This window comes from Oncorhynchus mykiss, chromosome 19 (genome assembly GCF_013265735.2).
Source record: "Oncorhynchus mykiss isolate Arlee chromosome 19, USDA_OmykA_1.1, whole genome shotgun sequence".
In the NCBI taxonomy this organism is placed as follows: Eukaryota; Metazoa; Chordata; class Actinopteri; order Salmoniformes; family Salmonidae; genus Oncorhynchus; species Oncorhynchus mykiss.
Genome location: NC_048583.1, coordinates 10,942,653 through 10,965,386, shown reverse-complemented (window position 1 = coordinate 10,965,386; position 22,734 = coordinate 10,942,653). Strand labels below are relative to the sequence as shown.

Here is a 22,734-nt window from a genome sequence, read left to right as displayed (position 1 = left end):
CACACACACACGCACACACACACACACACACACACACACACACACACACACACACACACACGATAACATACTCACTATACACACATGTACAATTAGATCTTGCACTGTAGATATGTGGTAGTGGTGGAGTAGGGGCCTGAGGGCACACAGTGTGTTGTGAAATCTGGTAATGTATTGTCCGTTTTTTTTATTGTAGAAACTGCCTTACTTTTGCTGGACCCAGGAAGAGGGATCCATAATAAATACAAATACAAATAGTGTATGTTAATGTTTCAGAGAATTGGTGGGGGGATTGGTGTGTTTACTTTTACATTAAGATATGTAACCTAGTGTTGGCTAATGCTTGCCATTATGTAGATCACGTTCTCAAAATATATAATCAAGTGCTATAGATAGGAGATGCAGAATACACATGAAACGACATATGTAGAAGACTTTACAATCCTAGAAAGAATCACTTCTAGAATGTATTCTCAAGTGCACTTGACTTCTCAATCTCACATCTTCAATTCTTCTGTAGGCTATCACTGACGACAGCCCGTCCAGTGCTGACAGCCAGGTATTCATCGTTCCGTTCCACAGTAGCGTACAGCCAAGTGCGCGCACTCGTGCTGTCTTACGTCACTGTGCTCGCTCCTCTTCTCGCGCGCTGGTTAAAAAGAAGGAGGAAAGAGCAAGGGGAAACATGTGAGCGCTCTGAGGATCTAGTTGAGAGACAATTTTGTGCTTACTTTTTTGACCCAATGCACTGTGCTGAAACGGATTTTAAATCAGAAGGAAGGACACAAATTAAGCTTACTGCAATTCTCAGAGTTAGCTTATTCTTTGCTTTGTTTTCTTTACGAGAGAAAAATGTGTATTTCTGGGGTATGCCATCATAACCAGCACTACCATTAATTTATTTTAAATAACATTTTTTTTCTTTAGCAAATATTTAATTCTGATTACTTTATGCGTATACCTTTATTAAACTAAATTATTCTAATCGTTTACCTGTGATACAGCATATAGGTCTATATAAATATAGAGAATAGAGTATTTTGTAGGTTTGCACCGTTGCTTTCAACAGTGATTTCTCTTCACATCTTTTGGTTCCTACGTTTTTTCAATATGAGGCATTTGAAATTTGTACTCGTGTTGGCTATTGCAGTCAACGTTTGGGAATGTGGGGATTCGAAATTTGGCGAGAAGGGGGAAATAAGCCCGAGGAGAAGGAGATGTTACGACGGGAGCATGCCCAAGCGACTGAAGAAGAGGGAAAGAAAACTGTCAGTGGACAGCGATGCAAGCAGCGGGGAAGTTTGTCACAGGTTGTACCCTCGTGTGTCATGCTGCCCAACCAGGCGTGCTGCTTATCAGATAGTCCACCGGCGTGATGCCAGGGTATGTTGGGCTCGTTGCATTCTTTCATTGTGAGAGCTGTCTGTAGGCTAAAGCCAAACGCCCCGGGGAATGTATGTACTGCGTTGTGTGTCTTTTCGACTTGTTGTTGACAGTAGTAGAATTAACGATATATGAGGGAGGTGGGACTGTGAGGGGAAAATTCAACTGTAGCCTACTTACACATTCTGGCGTTGTCCTGCTACTCTACGCTGTTTTTTTGAGGTTTCTTTATCAGTCACATTAAATATGTAGAAAATCCACAAAACTGTAAAAACAAATTAACATGATTATCAGCCAACTATGTTGTTTAAAAGTGGGAAATGATATAAGCCTCCTGATTGTTGGTCTCGAGCGTGTCCAACGCGTTACAGTGTTACCATGGTTATGTTATAACCTTTTAAGTTCATCCCCGCGCTTCAAAATAACGCCACACGAGCGCAGTCCAAGGGAGTCAGCACCGTTGGCTATCGTTCAATTATACTAAGTTATTCTTTGCATCCCACACCGCGGTTATGCGCACGTGTGGCATGTTTGTCAGCGCACTTAGAATGTATTTTGCAACAATGTTGCATGTTTTTATGTTTTTCTTCTTTCCAATCAGTTCCTGCACAGCATGTGCGCGTTTACTGTACATAGCCTACGCTGATGTCCGTTATAGACACATTATTAATTATCGTCATGTTTAACTGCATGGATAAATCTTTAACACAGTCTTCATAGGCTACGTGGAGTTCACGGTATAATTCGCCGTATTCTCATGTAAACCGCTCCCAACGAATCGACATATGCGGCTGGGTGATATCTCACTTTGTGTTGTGTCAAAAAACATATTGCGTCATTTCATTTGCTCAAGTCATGCAAATAGGAGGAAAAACCCTGAACGGAACAAAAATAACTTCGACTTCTCCTCCCTACTACACTGCCCACACACAGAGCTCTTTTTGCTTATGGCAAAATACTAACAACAACACCATTGTGTTTGTTAGTTTCACTAATTGGTGAAGCTGGAGAACATCAGTCTCCCCATTCAGTCCCTCGACTCTGTCCAAGTGTTAAGGCTGCTGAGAGGGTATTATTTGTCCTTCACTCCCCCCTCTCACACCCACCCCTCACTAACTTACACCTATTCCCAAAGGGCAAGTGTTTTGTTTAAGATTTTTAACACCAGTCTTAGTGTTGCCTACAGCACAGCCGCTTTTCTCTATAGGGGCTATGTGTGGTGGTCCCCCCCCCCCCTCTCTCTCTCTCTCTCTCTCTCTCTCTCTCTCTCTCTCACCCCCTGTGATTCCTGATGGTGAGACCTTATGAGGCTTGTGCAGCCCACAGTGTCTAAGATTGAATGACAAGCAAATGTTTTCAAGTGTGACCTTTGTGCATTGATATGTTTGTTCCGGCAATTTCACTGACAAAAGCCATTGTGCCGATCCTATCAAAGAAATGAGTCCTCCTGTAACAGCTGCTCCTCTACAGTGAGCTACTTACATGTCTGGCTTTTTGATCACGTCTCTGTGAGTAGGACAACAACCACCATAAAGGAGCTTATGGAAATGCATTTTGCATTTGGGCTGTCCATGTGAACTGGCAATCTTGTGTTATTGATGTGTTACGACACATTTCCCCCCACATGCCAAGGTATGTCACACAGATGGATGTTGTGCGCGTGTGTGGGTCGGTTTGTTTACCTTCGGAGACTTGTGTCCCTTGCATTTCTGTTCCCCCAGTAATGCTATAATAGCGCTTGTACAGACCAGGATCGAGCCTACTGACTGAGAATTTCTCTTTCTCTGCTTTTGAGTAGCGAGTCGGTGGTGAAATTTTGCTGCTAAACACAACAAACAAAGGTCCTCTTGTTCTGGTTTGTGGTGATGGCAACATTGGAGCCCATCCCAGCAACATATGGGCACAGGGTATGGCAGAGAGCCCACAAATGCTCCTCTCCATGGAATGTGTGCCAGCCCATGGCACGCCGAATCAATGGGCAATTTAGAGCAGGAGGGCGGGCGGTTAGGCATGCCCACGGCGGTAGTACTCACATACATTTGGAGGGGTTAGTACTAGTATTAGTATAGTAACATATACTGTTACCACTTAGCAGACACTGTTATCCAAAATGACTTAGAATACAGTGAGTGGATACGTTTTAGTATCTGTATACTGCAGGGATTAAACCCACGTCCCTGCCGTTGTTGGCGTCAATCTCTTACCAACTGAGCCACACCTGACCACTACAGTTACAGAGCGAGAGTAAGTTAAAACACACAGACATGGACAACCAGGTTTTAGCCCAAGCTAAGCCTACCCTGCCTAATGCTGACCTGTCAACACTTCTAAAGGCTAACGGCTTTTAGCTGCTCTGCACTCTTTATTAGTATAGTATTAGTATGAGTATAATTATTAGTATGTTTATTAGTATATGTATTGCTTGTTTATAGCCGGGTTTATCAACCTCTGTGTGTGCTTCTGGCAAGTTCTAATCACCCGTGTTTTACAATGTCCCGGTAAGAGGAGTAGAACAAACATTCTTTGGCCATCTCTAGTCGTGGTCCTGAGGGGCTATAAAACAACCAAAGGGCCTGTGTTCAACCTGTGGTCAGAAAACGCTCTCGAACACGACCGCAGGGTGGCCGTATCCTTAAGAAACAGCTTTCTCTTCCAGACCTAGTCAGGTTATTGTTGAACTGAGAGAGAGAGAGACGGAGGTGTCCATATGTTGGACCCAGGCCTGTAGGCCTAATTGACTTGGACAGACTGCTAATTTGTTGATAACAGTGCAGGAATGATGTGCCTGTCTATCTCTAAATTGGTGTTTACACACGGTCGGACCTCACACAGTGCAAAGCACTACCAGCCTGCCTGCTGCCTAAGCAGCACACATGTCTGGATGCAGGACAGATTATGTTGTGTTTTATTACACCTAATTTGCTACGTAAATAATCCCTGCTAATTTCTGGGGTCTAAATCTCTTGTTTACTTTTGTTTAGCGACCTAAGTAACGCTTCAAACCCTCTAATTCGGCTCCATCCATTTTGGCCCCAGCCGCCCTGACATATGAAATGTAATTTGAACTTAACTGTTTGTGCACTTAGGTAAACAAGTTGTGAGGAAGATAATCTTTTTCTCAGAATGTGCCGTGTATTCTGGGTTTTAAAAGTGACATTAAAAGGTAATCAGGTCTAATTTTGATGTGGGCTTAGTTTCTCTGGAGAATATTTTTTCAGTGTACCATCAATAAAGCTGCAGCGGTGGATAATTGAAGTTAGGTTATATCATCTCCATGCTAATGTCTTACAATAATGTTTATTATAAACTGGGTGGTTCGAGCCTTGAATGCTGATTGGCTGAAAGCCATGGTATATCAGACCGTATACCACACGTATGACAAAATATGTATTTTTCCTGCTCTAATTAAGTTGGTAACCAGTTTATAATAGCAATAAGGCACCTCAGGAGTTTGTGGTATATGGCCAATATACCACGGCTAAGGGCTGTATCCAGGCACTCTGCGTTGGCTCGTGCATAAGAACAGCCCTTAGCCGTGGTAAATTGGCCATATACAAACCCCCCGATCTAATTATACAATATCATATATTTAATCAGTCATTGTTCCTTGTTGCGTGTGGTCCCTCCCCCTAGATCTTCTCTACCAATAACACGGAGTGCAGCCGTCTCCTGGAGGAGATCAAGTGTGCACATTGTTCGCCCAATGCCCAAGTGCTGTTCCACTCCCCCGAGTCGGACAAGGTCCCCCTCAGAGAACCCCACCTGCCACGCCTCTGCCAGGACTACTGCCGAGAGTTCTACTATACCTGCCGCGGACACATACCAGGTAACCATTCTACTACACCTACCACTAAGATATACCAGGTAACCATTCTACTACACCTACCACTAAGATATACCAGGTAACCATTCTACTACACCTACCACTAAGACATACCAGGTAACCATTCTACTACACCTTACCAGGTAACCATTCTACTACACCTACCACTAAGATATACAGGTAACCATTATACTACACCTACCACTGAGATATACCAGGTAACCATTCTACTCTACCTACCACTAAGATATACCAGGTAACCATTCTACTCTACCTACCACTAAGATATACAGGTAAACATTCTACTACACCTGCCACTAAGTTATACCAGGTAACCATTCTACAACACCTACCACTAAGATATACCAGGTAACCATTCTACTACACCTGCCACTAAGATATACCAGGTAACCAATCTACTACACCTACCACTAAGATATACCAGGTAACCATTCTATTACACCTACCACTAAGATATACCATTCAACTATTCTACACCTACCACTGAGATATACCAGGTAACCATGCTTCTCCACCTGCCACTAAGAAATACCAGGTAACCATTCTACTACACCTACCACTAAGATATACCATTCAACTATTCTACACCTACCACTGAGGTATACCAGGTAACCATTCTATTACACCTACCACTAAGATATACCATTCAACTATTCTACACCTACCACTGAGATATACCAGGTAACCATTCTATTACACCTACCACTAAGATATACCATTCAACTATTCTACACCTACCACTGAGATATACCAGGTAACCATGCTACTCCACCTGCCACTAAGATATAGAGGTAACCAAGAAGGATGATGATAGTGCCATCACTACCTCAGTCAGTGCTTGCACTGTATAGGTGGAGTGAGGCACACATATGAACACAAATCTCTCTCGCTCGCTCTCTCTCTCTCACACTCTCTCAATCTCACTCACTCTCTCCCTCCCTCAATCTCACTAACTCTTTCCCTCAATCTCACTCTCTCTCTCTCTCTTACTGACTTCCTGACACACTACATACAGCCTAATGTCTGAATAAGGCAATATTACATTTCTGAGCAGGTCTCCTCAAGGTCCCCAATTCAAAGTCAGCAAACAGTGTTGAACATATAGGTAGGTAGCTTGGTTTTACTTATGCAAGACGCAGTGGAGCGTGAGGACTCAAGAAGGAATATTTATTTATGTAGGCTTACCTCATCTGACCTCACCTCCACTTGGTGGTAGAGCCTGCCTGCCTCACGCCCCCATACACTGGGAGAGCTTCGTCTCAGTCTACCCACCCTGGCTGGCAGACATTGCCTGCTGCAGCCATCAGCCTAGCACTTTGTTAATTAGTCTGACTACACACTTTAGACCTGGCAATCAGGAGCTCTCTCTCTCTCTCTCTCTCTCTCTCTCTCTCTCTGTCTCTGTCTCCTTATCTCTCTCTCTCTCTCTCTCTTCTCTCTCTCTGTCTCTGTATCTCTCTCTCTCTCTCTCTCACTCTCTCTCTCTCTGTATCTCTCTCTCTCCCTCTAACTCTCTCTCACTCTCTCTCGCTCTCTCTCTCTCTCTGTCTCTGTATCTCTCTCTCTCTCTCCTTCTCTCTCTCTCTGTATCTCTCTCTTCTCTCTCTTCTCTCTCTCTCTCTCGCTCTCTCTCTCTCTGTATCTTTCTCTCTCCTTCTCACTCTCTCTCACTCTCTCTCGCTCTCTCTCTCTCTCTCTCTCTCTCTCTGTCTCTGTATCTCTCTCTCCCCCTCTCTCTCTCTCTCCCTCTCACTCTCTCTCTCACTCTCTCTTTCTCTCTCTCTCTCTCTCTCTGTCTCTCTCTCTGACCTCTCTCTCTCTCTCTCTCTCTCTCTCTCTCTCTGTCTCTCTCTCCGCCCTCTCTCTCTCTCTCTCTTTCTGTATCTCTCTCTCTCTCTCTCTCTCTCTCTCTCTCTCTCTGTATCTCTCCCTCTCTCTCTCTCTCTCTCTCTCTCTCTCTCTCTCTCTCCCCTCTCTCAGCCCTCAGACTGCAGGTTGTTGTTTTATTGCGCTAGCCGAGTTGTACAAATGTGTAAATACTTGTGGATTTCTTATACATTTCTGAGTGTGGCATGATTGTCAGTATTTTTAGTCCCACTTGGATTGGTTGTAGATGTGTTTTAAGGAACATTACTTTTCTTTTCTCACATTTACTCAAACTCTTCCTCAATCTATGGAATTTAGACCTAAATTGTGTACACACGCATGCGCACGCGCGCACACACACACACACACATATACACACACACACACGTACCCACACGCCCTAAACAAAGCCCCTACAATCTGCCAGAGAGCTGAAAATGATTGATTTTATGACCCTTTCCTTCCCTGGCCCCGTCCTTCTTTGGCAAGCCCTCCTGAGCTGCCCTGGCTGACGTCATCCCCCTGACGGTGCTGTGTGCTGTTTGGGGATGTGTAAGCTGTAAGCACCCTGGCTACGGTCTAGACATGATCGTCTCTGACACCTCGCGCCACCAAGGGAGCTCCTCACACAGCCTCAGACACACACAAACTACGGCCTGTTTAAAAAACGCCACTCACATCATCAGTTTGTTTTCCTTGGTGATAAATTCGATGGAACGTAAACACAATCAGAGCTGTCTCGCTGAACCTGGGCCTCGCCTCGCCTCTCGAACTGCTCCCCCGTACGTGTAGGCAAGGCAACGCCAGCCCTGGAGGGAGTCTCCTCCCAGTGTGGAATAAGCGAGGAGATGACATGGAGATGACTAGACATGCAGTTTCCCCCTGGTATTGTGAGATGATAGGAGACCTGCTTGATAGGCCGCCCTCCCTGAAAGCTCCCTGTCCTCAGAAGTAGGGCCTTTGAAGGGCTGTTACCTGCCTGCCGTGCCTCCCAGTGAAGTGCACATTCCTCAGAAGTAGGGCCTTTGAAGGGCTGTTACCTGCCTGCCGTGCCTCCCAGTGAAGTGCACATTCCGCAGAAGTAGAGCCTTTGAAGGGCTGTTACCTGCCTGCCGTGCCTCCCAGTGAAGTGCACATTCCTCAGAAGTAGGGCCTGTGAAGGGCTGTTACCTGCCTGCCGTGCCTCCCAGTGAAGTGCACATTCCTCAGAAGTAGGGCCTGTGAAGGGCTGTTACCTGCCTGCCGTGCCTCCCAGTGAAGTGCACATTCCTCAGAAGTAGGGCCTGTGAAGGGCTGTTACCTGCCTACCGTTCCTCCCAGTGAAGTGCACATTCCTCAGAAGTAGGGCCTTTGAAGGGCTGTTACCTGCCTGCCGTGCCTCCCAGTGAAGTGCACATTCCTCAGAAGTAGGGCCTGTGAAGGGCTGTTACCTGCCTGCCGTTCCTCCCAGTGAAGTGCACATTCCTTGTGATCAAACGGCCGCTGCTTGCCCTCAGCCAAATCTTCTTCCTATCTGTGTCGCCACGGCAGATTAAATCTGCTCGCGATTTGCTGAACAGAGAACAGTTTCAACCACACATGTGGTGACTCTACACCACCACCAGCACTATCAACATCAACCCCCCACCCCATGTACATATTACCTAAATTACCTCGACTAACCTGTACCCCCACACATTGACTCGGTACCGGTACCACCTGTATATAGCCTCGCTATTGTCTTTTTCTTAACTCTTATTTTTCTTAAAAACTGCATTGTTGGTTAAGGGCTTGTAAGTAAGCATTTCACTGTAAGGTCAACTCCTGTTGTATTCGGCAGAGAGAGAGAGGGATAGAGAGAGATGGACAGAGAGAGATGGTGAGAGAGAGGGAGAGAGAGAGATGGAGAGAGAGAGAGAGACAGCAGCCAGTGAGCTGACAGACAGCGGTGAAAGCTTAGAGTTAAACCCAGCGCTTCATACCAGGAGCTTGAGCCAGAGAAGGAGTCAGTCACCCCCCCCCCCCATCAATCCTTCCCTCCCTTACTCCCCCTCTACACAGATCAGCATATGTGGTGACGAATGACACATTTATTTTTCTACAAAGGTTGTGTATATGTAAAGCTGCTGAAGTGCATCAAGATGTCAAGTACTTTGGGTGGCCACCCAGGTTGTGTTGGAAGACAACCAGATGGAAGTAGAACTATAGCGCTAGCTCACTGCCTGGGATGTGGACAGAGGTTTTTTTTCCCTCTATCTCTCTCTTTCTCTCTCTCTCTCTCACTCTTTCTTTCTTTCTCTCTCTGCTTTCTTTCTCTCTCTCTCCCTCTCTCTCTCTCTCTCTCTCTCTCTCTCGCTCTCTCTCTCTCTTTTCCCCCCCAGGCCAGTACAATAAAACTGGTACATAGTGTGGAGGGAGAGAGAGGGAGAGAGAATGCAGTGCTCGGTGCCACATGTTTATGGAAGTAGTTAACCATAAATTGTCTAAAATTAGATGGCCCTCTAAGTACATATCATTCTGGATGCAGACAGGTTTTTCCCCCTATGGATTTAAGATTCCCTTTCTGGATTTGTGTCCTTATGGGGGGGGGGGGGGGGGGCGGGGGTTAAGTAACGTTTTTTTCTACAATTTGTTGGTTTTCTGTTCAACTGTAATATGCATTTGTAGTAATCACTATTGCCTCTTAAGAACATGTTTAATTAAATCCCAAATATAAAGCACTGGCAAACATGAGTTTTTTGGGCGCATGTACAGTATGTATCACTAAAGATGAAATTCAGAACCCTTCCAGAACTGTACTCTGCATCAACACATGCAAAGTGCTGACCAACAGTATTAAACCTGGACGGTAGCCTTTACTGTGTCTTTAAATGTCCTCCTGCTCCCGTGAAACTCCCTCTCCAGCTCCCCATTAGGCTGTGTACTTATCCCTCATTTCTCCATAAAGACATTTACGGCCTGAGTCTCACTTTAACCTAGAGGTCTCCCTCCCTCCCTCCCTCCCTCCCTCCCTCCCTCCCTCCCTCCCTCCCCTCTGCATCTGAGGTCCTGGGACCAGCATGGTTAAGATAACTGCAGGCACAAAGTAGGTGGGTGGCATAGGCCTGGGAGTGTTTGTGTGTGTGTGTGTGTGTGTTCTGAGTGTGTGTTTGATCTCCGTGTTGTATTTAGATGTTTAGTGGGATATCCTATCACCTCCAGTGGTAGTGTGGTCAGCCTTGTGGTCGGTGTGGGGGGGCCAGGATGGAGGGAGGGATGTGTGGGGGCCGAGAGCGAGATGAAAGAGGGGAGAGACAGTCCCGTTTGTGTTTTTATCACTGCTGTGTTTGCTCTCCTCCTCCGCCCCTCTGAGGGTTGTGTTAAGGGAAACGATATTGGCACGGTTGTTTTTAGGTCACGCGCAGGTTTTAAGATACGCTGCTTGCTTGCGTTCTTTTCACCCTGTTCGTGGTTTTGCCCTGCCAGCACAATAAGAAAGGGGAGGGGGGGGGGGGGGGGGGTTCCTAGAATCTTGGAATAATGTTGTGACTGTGGGTCTCTGAAGGTGGCCAATCAGGCGGGATTGGGGCTGCTGTGTCTAATGAGGATATATTCCCAGATGACTTTGTGCCCCAGACCCTGGTGTTGAACCAACTTTAGCTCTAGTACAACACTTCCCCAAAGCACAAGCAAGCAGTGGAACACAATCAATCAACATTTGGGAACATCATTTCTTGATTTGGGTTTTGAGGCAGACAGAATATTTCTATCCCTAAAAATGTGAAAAGTTAGTGTTTGGAAGACTGGGCTGTTAATTAAACGTGGTCAGTTTTGAATTAGAGTTTCTCACATTTCACATGCTGTGCCCATGTGCCTGCGCTGGGCTGAGGAGGGTGAAAGCATCTAGGCTGTGGCCCAAATAGGTACTGGTCAAAAGTAGTGCACTATATAGGGAATAGGGTGCCATTTGGCACTGGCCCCTAACAGTGCTTTAATTGTATGAGAATTTCAGCCTATGTTTTACTTAATATTCCAAATATCTGGAAAGCTATTAGGTATCCACAGCAGTCACCCACGTGAGGTAGAGCTGCGAGGCATAGCAACAGGGGTCAAACAGCCATAGCAACAGGGGTCAAAGGATAAAGGTAAAGATGGATGGGGCCTCAGTGGTGCATGCTGCAGAGTTGAAGACCTGAGGAGCAGTCTGAACAGCATATTCCTCACATTCTGCTCAGATCTAACCCAGTTGGCCTGTCTGGCCAAGCATTTCTTCACTTGTTCAGCCCAGGCCTAGCCAGGATTTGGTTTGGCTCATTCAGCACAACTCTCAAAAACAACTGTATGAAAACTTAAGGAACTAAAGCTGCGTAAACATGAATTAAGGGAGACTAACTAGGAGGGGATTTAGCTTCAGCTCGCTGGTAAGTTGGATGATGTTGCATCATGGTTTGAAGGAGGCGTGATGTCACTTGAATTGAATCGTCTTTCTCTGCCTGCGGGCCGTTGTCTGTGTCCATGGTGTTTTCAGAGCTGTTCCAAGCCGATGTGGATGAGTTCTGTCAATACTACGGACGGCGGGACGGAGGCCTGTGCTTCCCAGATTTCCACCGAAAGCAAACACGGGGACAGGACTCCAACTACTTGGGAGATGAGAAAGTCGAAGACATCAACAGGTTTGTAACGTTTCACTTTCAAAATCTCTTTAGGAAGAGTGCATTTAAAGTATGCTTTTTAAATATTGAGTTCACCATCCAAAAAGGACGCTTTCAGTGAGTTGAGGAAAGAGAGGCCATAGTGTGTATCGTGGCATCTCCACACTCTGAACCCAGTGTGTCACTTTGACTGGCCACCACCACCGGTCTCGCCCCAGGCGATATGTACTATGAACCAGGGTCATGGGAGACATGCCAAAGCCAAGCCCGGATGACCTTACCCGTCACCCATCTCTCCAGTCATCACCAAAGCCTGCCGTTTATTCAGGGTGCATTGGGCCAGGCTTTGGCCACACAATGGAAATGCTTACCCTGCAGGCCAGCCCTCCCTCACTGCTAGCTAGCAGTACGTCATAGACAAACTTTCCCCTTTTTTTTGTCTGCTCCGGTGGAGAGAGAACCTCTGAGCTCCCCGTCTCCGTCCCAAATGGCACCCTATTCCCTATGTAGTGCACTAGTCTTATGGGCCCTGGTGAAAAGTAGTACACCATATAGGGAATAGGGTGCCATTTGGGACACAGACCCGTTCTAGCCCCCCTGACGCGAGCTGAGAGCGCTGCTGCTGGACATGTGACCAACTGACCGTCCTGCTGTCTCGAGCCGGATCGGACCAGACCAGAGAAACTATGCTGATGCTGTCTGTCTATGATGTCTAGCTAAGTGCTGTCTGCATTCCTGGGGTTGATGGGGTTCTCCTCTAGTCGTTTCTAGTAATGACCCCTTGCTATGCTAAAGAGCACTGTAATTGTAATTGCACTGAACTCTAGGATGGATGGCCGGGATGGCCGAGGAGAGATATAGAGCTTCTGTTGGCAGCCGCTCATCTAAAGGGAGTCTTGTTGAGCTGACTCTCCCCTTCTCATCTTCCGCCTGGGGCCGGCCAAGAGATGATGAGCAAGGAGAGAGGGCCAGGTTTTAACCACCGATGTCATCTTACATCGTAAGTCTTAATCAGACCTCCCACTTCAAAACTGGCCTGAGGGAGAGAGAGAGAGAGGTAGAGCGAGAGCTAGAGAGAGCTAGGGAGCGAGAGAGGCAGGGGGAGAGATAGAGAGAGAGCCAGGGAGCGAGAGAGAGTGGCAGTGAGAGAGAGAGAGAGCCAGAGTGAGGGAGAGAGAGAGAGAGAGAGAGAGAGAGAGAGAGAGAGAGAGAGAGAGAGAGAGAGAGAGAGAGAGAGAGAGAGAGAGAGACAGGGAGCGAAAGAGAGAGATAGAAAAAGAGGGCGCACATCTGCTGTGTGTATGAACTTGACACATGCGTCACGATGACAGCATAGCACCAGACAGGAAACTGACGGGGTGAGATAACTGAACTTACACCCTTTTTCCTCCAATGAATATCCATCCTTCACTCAGACTCTCAATGGCAAATTATGCCCAGGGATTGGGAATGTCTTGAAACAAGTGTGTGAGGAGCGAGAATCAGCGTCACCGCCTTCATGTGTTAGCTAGCCGTCGCGATGTTGTATAATGGAGTTTGAATGTTCTGTTTCCCACATCAAATGTGAACTGTGGTTTAGCGCAACACTTGTTGCACAGCTGGAGACCCCTCATCCCCCATTTAAGCATTGCTCCACTAAATTCACCCGTGGAGTGACATATGTGTGTGTGTGTGTGTGTGCCCAATGCACATGAATCAAAGTCACTGCCTATGGAAGTGTCTAAACTCTTACTCAACCCTTCCCATCGTGTCATGCTATTGCTTCACTCGTACTTTGTAAATCACTGGTATTAACTTACTGTCAAAGTCAACTCAATCAGTGTATGTATATTGTGGGGGGTATATTCTGTCTTTCTCTCTCTCTCTCTCTCTCTCTCTCTCTCTCTCTCTCTCTGCTCGCTCTCTCTCGCTCTCTCGATCTGTCTCTCACGCTCTCTCGATCTGTCTCTCACGCTCACTCTCGCTCTTTCTCCTTCTCTCCATCTCCCTCCTTCCTTTCCTCTCTCAACGGGATTATCTGTCTGCGACCCTTGACCTTTCGTTCCTCCTCCTGCCGCCCAGGAAGCACAAGCACAACTGCTACTGTGCCCAGGTGGTGCTGAGTGGGCTGAGGCAGCCAGTAGCCGTGGTGCACTGTGGGGACGGATCCCAGCGCCTCTTTGTCCTGGAGAAGGAGGGCTTCGTCCGGGTGCTGACCCATAACATGGAGCTGCTGAAAGAGCCTTTTCTGGACATCCACAAGCTGGTGCAGACCGGACTCAAGGTCAGTGAGGAACACAACACGCATCCCTAATGACACCCTATTCTCTACATAGTGCACTACTTCTGTGTTGCAAACATTGAGGAGAGGGAGAGAGAGTGGAACACAGTCTTGGACACTCCTCAAACATTTCTACTTCTAAGACCTACCTCTCTCGTCTGATAACTCCGACCAGCCAAGACCCTTCCTTCCAGACTTAACCCCCCTGGAGTCTGCCCGCCAGTCTAACACTTCATTAAGCAATTAAAGAAAACCATCAGCTATATATTAATTTTCTCAACACAGCTAACTCACACATTGTTATCTTTCAGTAGCTTAGCACACACGTTGAGAACATTGCTAATGTGCTGCTAATTCGTATAAGGTGGATAAATGGCTTTTTAAGTGTTACTCTACTCTCCCCCACCAAGCTGTTTCCATACAGGTTAGCTCTGTACAATCCCACAAGATGAAAAACGATCAGACTAACACGTCACTGGCCAATACTTTATTTTGATAAATGGTGTCGTATGATATGATTTCACACAGCAATAGCCCCTCTCACAACAGTGGAAGACCAGCTGTATCTGTCTTTTAGTAGTCAAGCCTGTCTACACCATCTCTATTCTCTCTCTCTCTCTCTCTCTCTCTCTCTCTCTCTTTCTCTCTCTCTCTCTCTGTCTCTCTCTCTCTCTCTATTATCTCTCTCTATTCTCTCTCTCTCTCTATTCTCTCTCTCTCTCTCTCTCTATTCTCTATCTCTCTCTCTCCATTATCTCTCTATTCTCTCTCTCTCTCTCTCTCTCTCTATTCTCTCTCTCTCTCTCTCTATTCTCTCTCTATTCTCTCTCTCTCTCTCTCTCTATTCTCTCTCTATTCTCTCTCTCTCTCTCTCTATTCTCTCTCTCTCTCTCTCTCTCTCTCTCTATTCTCTCTCTCTCTATTCTCTCTCTCTCTATTCTCTCTCTCTCTCTATTCTCTCTCTCTCTCTCTCTCTATTCTCTCTCTATTCTCTCTCTCTCTCTCTCTCTATTCTCTCTCTCTCTCTATATATATATATTCTCTCTCAATTCTCTCTCTCTCTCTATTCTCTCTCTCTCTCTCTCTCTCTCTCTATTCTCTCTCTATTCTCTCTCTCTCTCTCTCTCTATTCTCTCTCTACTCTCTCTCTCTCTCTCTCTCAAGTGAGTGAGGTAGACAACATACAAAGTGAATATATAAAGTGAAAAACAACAAAAATTAACAGTAAACATTACACATACAGAGGTTTCAAAACAGTAAAGACATTACAAATGTCATATTATATATATATACAGTGTTTTAACAATGTACAAATGGTTAAAGGACACAAGTTAAAATAAATAAGCATAAATATGGGTTGTATTTACAATGGTGTGTGTTCTTCACTGGTTGCCCTTTTCTCGTGGCAACAGGTCACAAATCTTGCTGCTGTGATGGCACACTGTGGAATTTCACCCAGTAGATATGGGAGTTTTTCAAAATTGGATTTGTTTTCGAATTCTTTGTGGATCTGTGTAATCTGAGGGAAATATGTCTCTCTAATATGGTCATACATTGGGCAGGAGGTTAGGAAGTGCAGCTCAGTTTCCACCTCATTTTGTGGGCAGTGAGCACATAGCCTGTCTTCTCTTGAGAGCCATGTCTGCCTACGGCGGCCTTTCTCAATAGCAAGGCTATGCTCACTGAGTCTGTACATAGTCAAAGCTTTCCTTAATTTTGGGTCAGTCACAGTGATCAGGTATTCTGCCGCTGTGTACTCTCTGTTTAGGGCCAAATAGCATTCTAGTTTGCTCTGTTTTTTTGTTAATTCTTTCCAATGTGTCAAGTAATTATCTTTTTGTTTTCTCATGATTTGGTTGGGTCTAATTGTGCTGTTGTCCTGGGGCTCTGTAGGGTGTGTTTGTGTTTCTCTCTCTCTCTATCTAATTATCTCTCTATTCTCTCTCTCTCTCTCTCTCTCTCTCTATCTATTCTCTCTCTCTCTCTCTCTCTCTCTCTCTCTCTCTCTCTCTCTCTCTCTCTCTATTCTCTTGCTCTCTCTCTCTATCTATTCTCTCTCTATTCTCTCTCTCTCCCTCCCTCTCTCTTTCCCTCTCTCTTTCCCTCTCCACCCTCGGTTGCTAAAGAAACATCTGGTGTCTGTCGAGACCGTTCTAATAACGAGGGGTCTAAGGAGATGAACTGTGTTCACGGTGCACAAACACACACACACCAGAAGTACTCGTCACCCGTCCCTCTCCACTGCAGTTTCCTCGAGACAGGAAACCATTGGCATGTCTGGTACTTCTGAAAAGAATTAGCACCTATCTGACATTTACTCACTCAGTCTGGTCTGCTCTGACCTCCGATCATCATGGAAATCTAACTTCCAGAGAACAGGGGAGGAGAAGAGGAGAGAGGGCCTGGAGCTGGGGCTCGGGTTGGCTGGCCTCCCCCCTCAAAGATATGTTATACTGCCGTGTGGTTCGGAACCTTCTCCGAGAGAAGAGGGAGAAGAGAGAAGCGGAGCAGCACACCCACGAGAGCGAATCAAGAAGAAATTCAATCATCACCGCCCGCCCGCCCGCTCCTCCGTAGCTTTGTGTTGGCAGAGCCTCTGGGCAACAGTTGAATAGGAAGTCGTCTTTTTCTTTATCGACGTCGTCTTGGAAGCCGGGGAGAGGATTGGTGTAGTGGAGCAGTATTCCATGTAGGCATCATTTCAACCTCAGTAGTGTGCACCATAGACATGCAGCGTCAGGTCCAGTGCCAGTAGTTGGAAACATCATCTTTATAGCTGTGTAGGATTGTTAAGCTTTTGAAATGGCCTATAATTTACCATGTCATTTCAGGTTCAGTTTCAATTTCTCACCTGCTAGGACCTGTTAATGCTATCGTAGCTCTTACCAGCTCTTACCACACAACTTTACATGGAGACATCCACTTCTGCCACTGACGGTTAGCTATGTGTCACAGACAGGTTTGGGGTCAATTCCATTTCAATTCTAGACAATTCAGGAAGTGCAATGACATTCTCTTCAACGCTTTTCAATGAAGAACATTTGGAAATGGAATTGGAATTTGTTTTTTCTTTTCTGAATTGACTGGAATTGAAATGGAATTGACTCCAGCCCTGCTCACAGACAGTTACATCTAGAGCTGTCTCAGAGAAGGAGTACTGATCTGGGATCATCTTTCCCCCTGTCCATGTAATCAAGGTCATTGTGTGAGTTAAAAGGCAACTCTTAATACATATGGCCCCTGATGATGTTTATCCGTATCCAAGGCGATAGCTGTAGTTTTTGAATTTGAGAGTGAACTGATAGTGTCCAGAGATAGGGAAATGGGGAAGAGGAGGAGGAGGGGGCACACTTTTTGGACAGGAATTTTATCTATCACGCATGCCTCCCACCGTTCCTTTAGAAAGAGGACAGTGGAGATTACAGGGAGTGAAGCGGACCCCAGCGAATGGACATGCAAACAGGCCCACAGGGAACCCAGGATGACCCTCCTGCTGTCTTATCATCATTAAACCTAACTGCTAGCGGATAAAACAATCATTATGACAATTAGAGAGTGGCTTGAGACCCGGCAGGCTGGCCGGTAGGCCCCCCTGAGTCCTATTCTGTGATGTTGGCTATTGGCTGCTACAAGACTCTGGCCGCACGGGGCCCCCAGCATCAGGGGACCAGGGGGGATACTAGGGGGGGCATCCAGAGGGGGCTACCAGGGGGGGCTGAGGTGTTTACTCACTGCATCAACAGGACATAGTTCTCTCTATACATATAGAACACCCAGGAGCCTCAGGGGAAGTGGGAGATGAGAAGGGTGGGCTGGAGTGAGCCTCACTGAGAGGGGAAGATAAGGGTTTATCATTGCCCTGACTCCCCTAGCTGCCACATGCTTTGATTGTAATGTTCTGTGGTTCCTTCTGTGGTTCCTTCTGCCGACCCCCCCCGTGACAATTAAGATGACCCGCTCAGACACAATGCTGCCGAAGGGAGGGAGCAAGGGAGGCTCTCCTTCTCTCTTCATTGCACCGTGGGTGTTCCCTGACACCCAATCTCCCCTTCCCCTCCTGTCATTACTTGATTGTGTGTAACGCACTTGCTGGCGTCCTCTTCCCGGTAGGAAGCCTGCTAATTCCGACATTCCCTAACACCCCTTCTCCCACACACAGAGTCCTCTCTCAAACTTGCCCTGTTTGACATTGTTTCTGTCCATCTGTCCCGGAGGCGTCACAGTCACCATCCTCCAAGCCCATTGGATCAGATACTCTCATCTCTAACAACTGATTGACTGATTGTTTCCCAGCTGCTTTGTGATTAAACGGAGACTTGCACCACCACCGCCAGGCTGTGGCTCAGATGTGGTGAAGGCGGCTTGGCGGGCACGGTGCGAAACCGTGTGGCACAGTCCTGAACAGGGCGCTGTTATCTTTCCGACTCGTCACTACCAACTGTACCACACGGCGTGTTCAGCACGTCTCAGCTCAGTACTAACACCTGATAGTGTCATGCTGACTATAAAGCCATCACGGCGCGTTAACTGAGGTGCTCAGACAGTTAACTTGTTTTGGGTTTTCTGTTTCGAGCGGGAACCACTTCCAGATGCTGTTGAAGGAGAGAGAATGCAGCCCAACATCCATACTTAGTCTCCCTGTATCCAGCGGTGGCTGACAATACGCTGGCTTTGATTTCATTCATGGTGACACATTGCCTATGTGCAAATAGAGCGACGCCGTTGTTGGTTGCTTACATCAGCCAGCTGCAAAGGCAATGGGGCGAAAGCGGTTTGGAATGAAGACATCTGCTTTGAGCAGTGTGGGTTCGCCTAACACTCTTATTGAAGTGTGTTAGCCTGTGTGACAGGGCTAGGGGCGCGGACGCGCAATAAAATATATTCACTGTGAGACAAATATCTCATGCTGTGTTCTTGTGCTCTGTCACACTGCATCTACAGCTGTTGGGCTAACTCAGCCAGAGACAGTAGAGGTTCCTCTCAGACTGTCAGGCTAATTCAACCAGAGAGAGCAGAGGTTCCTCTCAGACTGTCAGGCTAACTCAGCCAGAGAGAGTAGAGGTTCCTCTCAGACTGTCAGACTAACTCAGCCAGAGAGAGTAGAGGTTCCTCTCAGACTGTCAGGCTAATTCAGCCAGTGAGAGTAGAGGTTCCTCTCAGACTGTCAGGCTAACTCAGCCAGAGAGAGTAGAGGTTCCTCTCAGACTGTCAGGCTAATTCAGCCAGAGACAGTAGAGGTTCCTCTCAGACTGTCAGGCTAACTCAACCAGAGACAGTAGAGGTTCCTCTCAGACTGTCAGGCTAACTCAGCCAGAGAGAGTAGAGGTTCCTCTCAGACTGTCAGGCTAATTCAGCCAGAGAGAGTAGAGGTTCCTCTCAGACTGTCAGGCTAACTCGCCAGAGAGAGTAGAGGTTCGTCTCAGACTTTCAGGCTAACTCAGCCAGAGAGAGTAGAGATTCCTCTCAGACTGTCAGGCTAACTCAGCCAGAGAGAGTAGAGGTTCCTCAGACTGTCAGGCTAACTCAGCCAGAGAGAGTAGAGGTTCCTCTCAGACTGTCAGGCTAACTCAGCCAGAGAGAGTAGAGGTTCCTCTCAGACTGTCAGGCTAACTCAGCCAAAGAGAGTAGAGGTTCTCTCAGACTGTCAGGCTAACTCGCCAGAGAGAGTAGAGGTTCGTCTCAGACTGTCAGGCTAATTCAACCAGAGAGAGCAGAGGTTCCTCTCAGACTGTCAGGCTAACTCAGCCAGAGAGAGTAGAGGTTCCTCTCAGACTGTCAGACTAACTCAGCCAGAGAGAGTAGAGGTTCCTCTCAGACTGTCAGGCTAATTCAGCCAGTGAGAGTAGAGGTTCCTCTCAGACTGTCAGGCTAACTCAGCCAGAGAGAGTAGAGGTTCCTCTCAGACTGTCAGGCTAATTCAGCCAGAGACAGTAGAGGTTCCTCTCAGACTGTCAGGCTAACTCAACCAGAGACAGTAGAGGTTCCTCTCAGACTGTCAGGCTAACTCAGCCAGAGAGAGTAGAGGTTCCTCTCAGACTGTCAGGCTAATTCAGCCAGAGAGAGTAGAGGTTCCTCTCAGACTGTCAGGCTAACTCGCCAGAGAGAGTAGAGGTTCGTCTCAGACTTTCAGGCTAACTCAGCCAGAGAGAGTAGAGATTCCTCTCAGACTGTCAGGCTAACTCAGCCAGAGAGAGTAGAGGTTCCTCAGACTGTCAGGCTAACTCAGCCAGAGAGAGTAGAGGTTCCTCTCAGACTGTCAGGCTAACTCAGCCAGAGAGAGTAGAGGTTCCTCTCAGACTGTCAGGCTAACTCAGCCAAAGAGAGTAGAGGTTCTCTCAGACTGTCAGGCTAACTCGCCAGAGAGAGTAGAGGTTCGTCTCAGACTGTCAGGCTAACTCAGCCAGAGTGAGTAGAGGTTCCTCTCAGACTGTCAGGCTAACTCAGCCAGAGAGAGTAGAGGTTCCTCTCAGACTGTCAGGCTAACTCCGCCAGAGAGAGTAGAGGTTCCTCTCAGACTGTCAGGCTAACTCAGCCAGAGAGAGTAGAGGTTCCTCTCAGACTGTCAGGCTAACTCAGCCAGAGAGAGTAGAGATTCCTCTCAGACTGTCAGGCTAACTCAGCCAGAGAGAGTAGAGGTTCCTCTCAGACTGTCAGGCTAACTCAGCCAGAGAGAGTAGAGGTTCCTCTCAGACTGTCAGGCTAACTCAGCCAAAGAGAGTAGAGGTTCCTCTCAGTCTGTCAGGCTAACTCAGCCAGAGAGAGTATAGGTTCCTCTCAGACTGTCAGGCTAACTCAACCAGAGAGAACAGAGGTTCCTCTCAGACTGTCAGGCTAACTCAACCAGAGAGAGTAGAGGTTCCTCTCAGACTGTCGGAGATAAGTGCCCTGCGGATGATAAATTAGCTCTTACTCCTACTGTTGACTCCCTCTGAGAACTGAAGCGCTGATACTGAAGGAGGGGGGGCAGCAATGTTAATCTTACTGTTATCCTATTTATGTAATGGGAAGAGGAACATACGCTGGATTACGTCAAGAGAAAGTTCAGTGAAAGTCGTAGTTTATCAAGATGGAGTCGTAGACCCAAAACATTACTCTGTTGGCCGACATGTCGTGTGATACAGGAAATTGCCTGGCTGCCTCCTCCATTATAAAAGTGGTTTTGCATCCAATCTGATTGGGCTGGGTGGTTTGGTCTCTTTAGTTTTTTCTCCCCTCTCCCTTCGTTATGAGACTGAGTGATCTCTGGTCTAAGCTCCGACCTTGTCATAGGATTAATGTGTGTTAACAGGTGGAGGGGGGGGGGGGGGGGGGGGGGGGGTGGGGTGGGGGGGGGTTGACTTGGCTCCCTGGTTTCATTGTGCTGGAGTAACCAGGGGGAGGTGGGGGGCTGAATGAGTGTGAACATTTCAGATTGCCTTTGAGGTAAAAGGGACTGCATTGTTTTTCTCCAATCAGCTCTCCTCGTAGTGGAATGTATTTTTGTGAGGATTGCCAGAGCCAATGAGGATCAAAAGGCGCTGGGCTAACAATGCAGGGAGCCAAACCATGCATCATGGAACAGAAAGGCAGCTGCCTGGCGGGATTGGAAACGGTAGCCACTCACTATGCTCCGCTCCCTGCTCCGGCTCCCGTTCCACAGCTCTATGGAATGCTGCTGATGTTCTGGTGAGAACTCCAACTCTGCCTCGCCTGGCTCTTGACACCAAAAACAACGGCCAAAAACGGAAGAACAATGTCCGGCCTACGCTGTGAATCTGGAGGCAGGTGTTGGTGGAGCATCAACAGACAGACAGACAGACAGACAGACAGACAGACAGACACAGCCCCTTGAGATTCCACCAGAGCCCACTACCACACTGGGAGGAAGAATGATGGTGGTCGTAAAAAAGGAAGGAGAAGGAGAAGAACAGTTTAAGGAGAAAAGGAGGGAAGCTTGTTTTCAAGTCAAGGCGTTGAAGTGATTTGTGGAGGGCCTGACAGAGGTGTCACAATGACATCATCGATGGCCATTGTCCCCCCCTGCTACTAGGCTTTGTTCTCCCATGACCAGAAAAGGGGGTGGTCAGAGGACCTGTAGGAGGCTAGTGGGAGGAGCTATAGGAGGTGGGCTCATTGTAATGGCTGGAATGGAATTAATGGAACAGTATCAAACAGATCAAACATATAGAAACCCCGTTTGACTCCGTTCCATTGATTCCATTCCAGCCATTACAATGAGCACGTCCTCCTATAGCTCCTCCCACCAGCCTCCACTGCAGTACACCCAGTACCTCTCCTCTAAATAACTCCGCACAGTAGAGCAGGAAGATAGTGAAACCTCACTTTGTTTATATTTTAACTGGAACTAATACTCAACACACAAACACTTCAAATGAGTTCTTTTGTCTATCACTTGGAGCAGAGCTGCCTACTTACATTGTCAACAGTATGTCTGCTGTAGCTTTGGCAGTAATTTGATAGCGATGCATCTGCCAAGGTATTTTTTCTCTTCTCCTAATCAGGAGTTAAGATTGAATTGGGGTGTGTCCCAAATGGCATCCTATTCCCTAGCGGGTTTGGGCCAAAAGTAGTGCGCTATGTAGGGAATAGGGTGCCATTTGGAACTCAGGCCTAGTTTCCAAGTGTTTGTTTCTTATGACCTGGTGTTAGCGCTGCTGCCGTCCGTATGCCTTCTGGTTATGACGAGCAGTCATTAGCGAGAGAGCTAATATTTCAGCCCATTTACCGCCTCTGTGTTTTAGTGGTCTTTTAGCTGAAGATCAAACAGCTCC

The 22,734-nt window shown here is 47.1% G+C and overlaps 1 protein-coding gene across 1 annotated transcript in view; it reads left to right on the top strand.

Annotated features, from left to right (window-relative positions):
* Positions 1 to 668: 668 nt before the first annotated feature.
* Positions 669 to 22,734, top strand: part of LOC110498648 (hedgehog-interacting protein) — a 47,290-nt gene continuing 25,224 nt past the window's right edge. The window contains exons 1-4 of the mRNA XM_036954278.1: positions 669 to 1,383; positions 5,017 to 5,209; positions 11,580 to 11,724; positions 13,765 to 13,966. Of these exons, the coding sequence (XP_036810173.1) occupies positions 1,111 to 1,383; positions 5,017 to 5,209; positions 11,580 to 11,724; positions 13,765 to 13,966 (813 nt within the window). The 5' untranslated portion in view covers positions 669 to 1,110. The remainder of the gene's footprint in view (positions 1,384 to 5,016; positions 5,210 to 11,579; positions 11,725 to 13,764; positions 13,967 to 22,734) is intronic.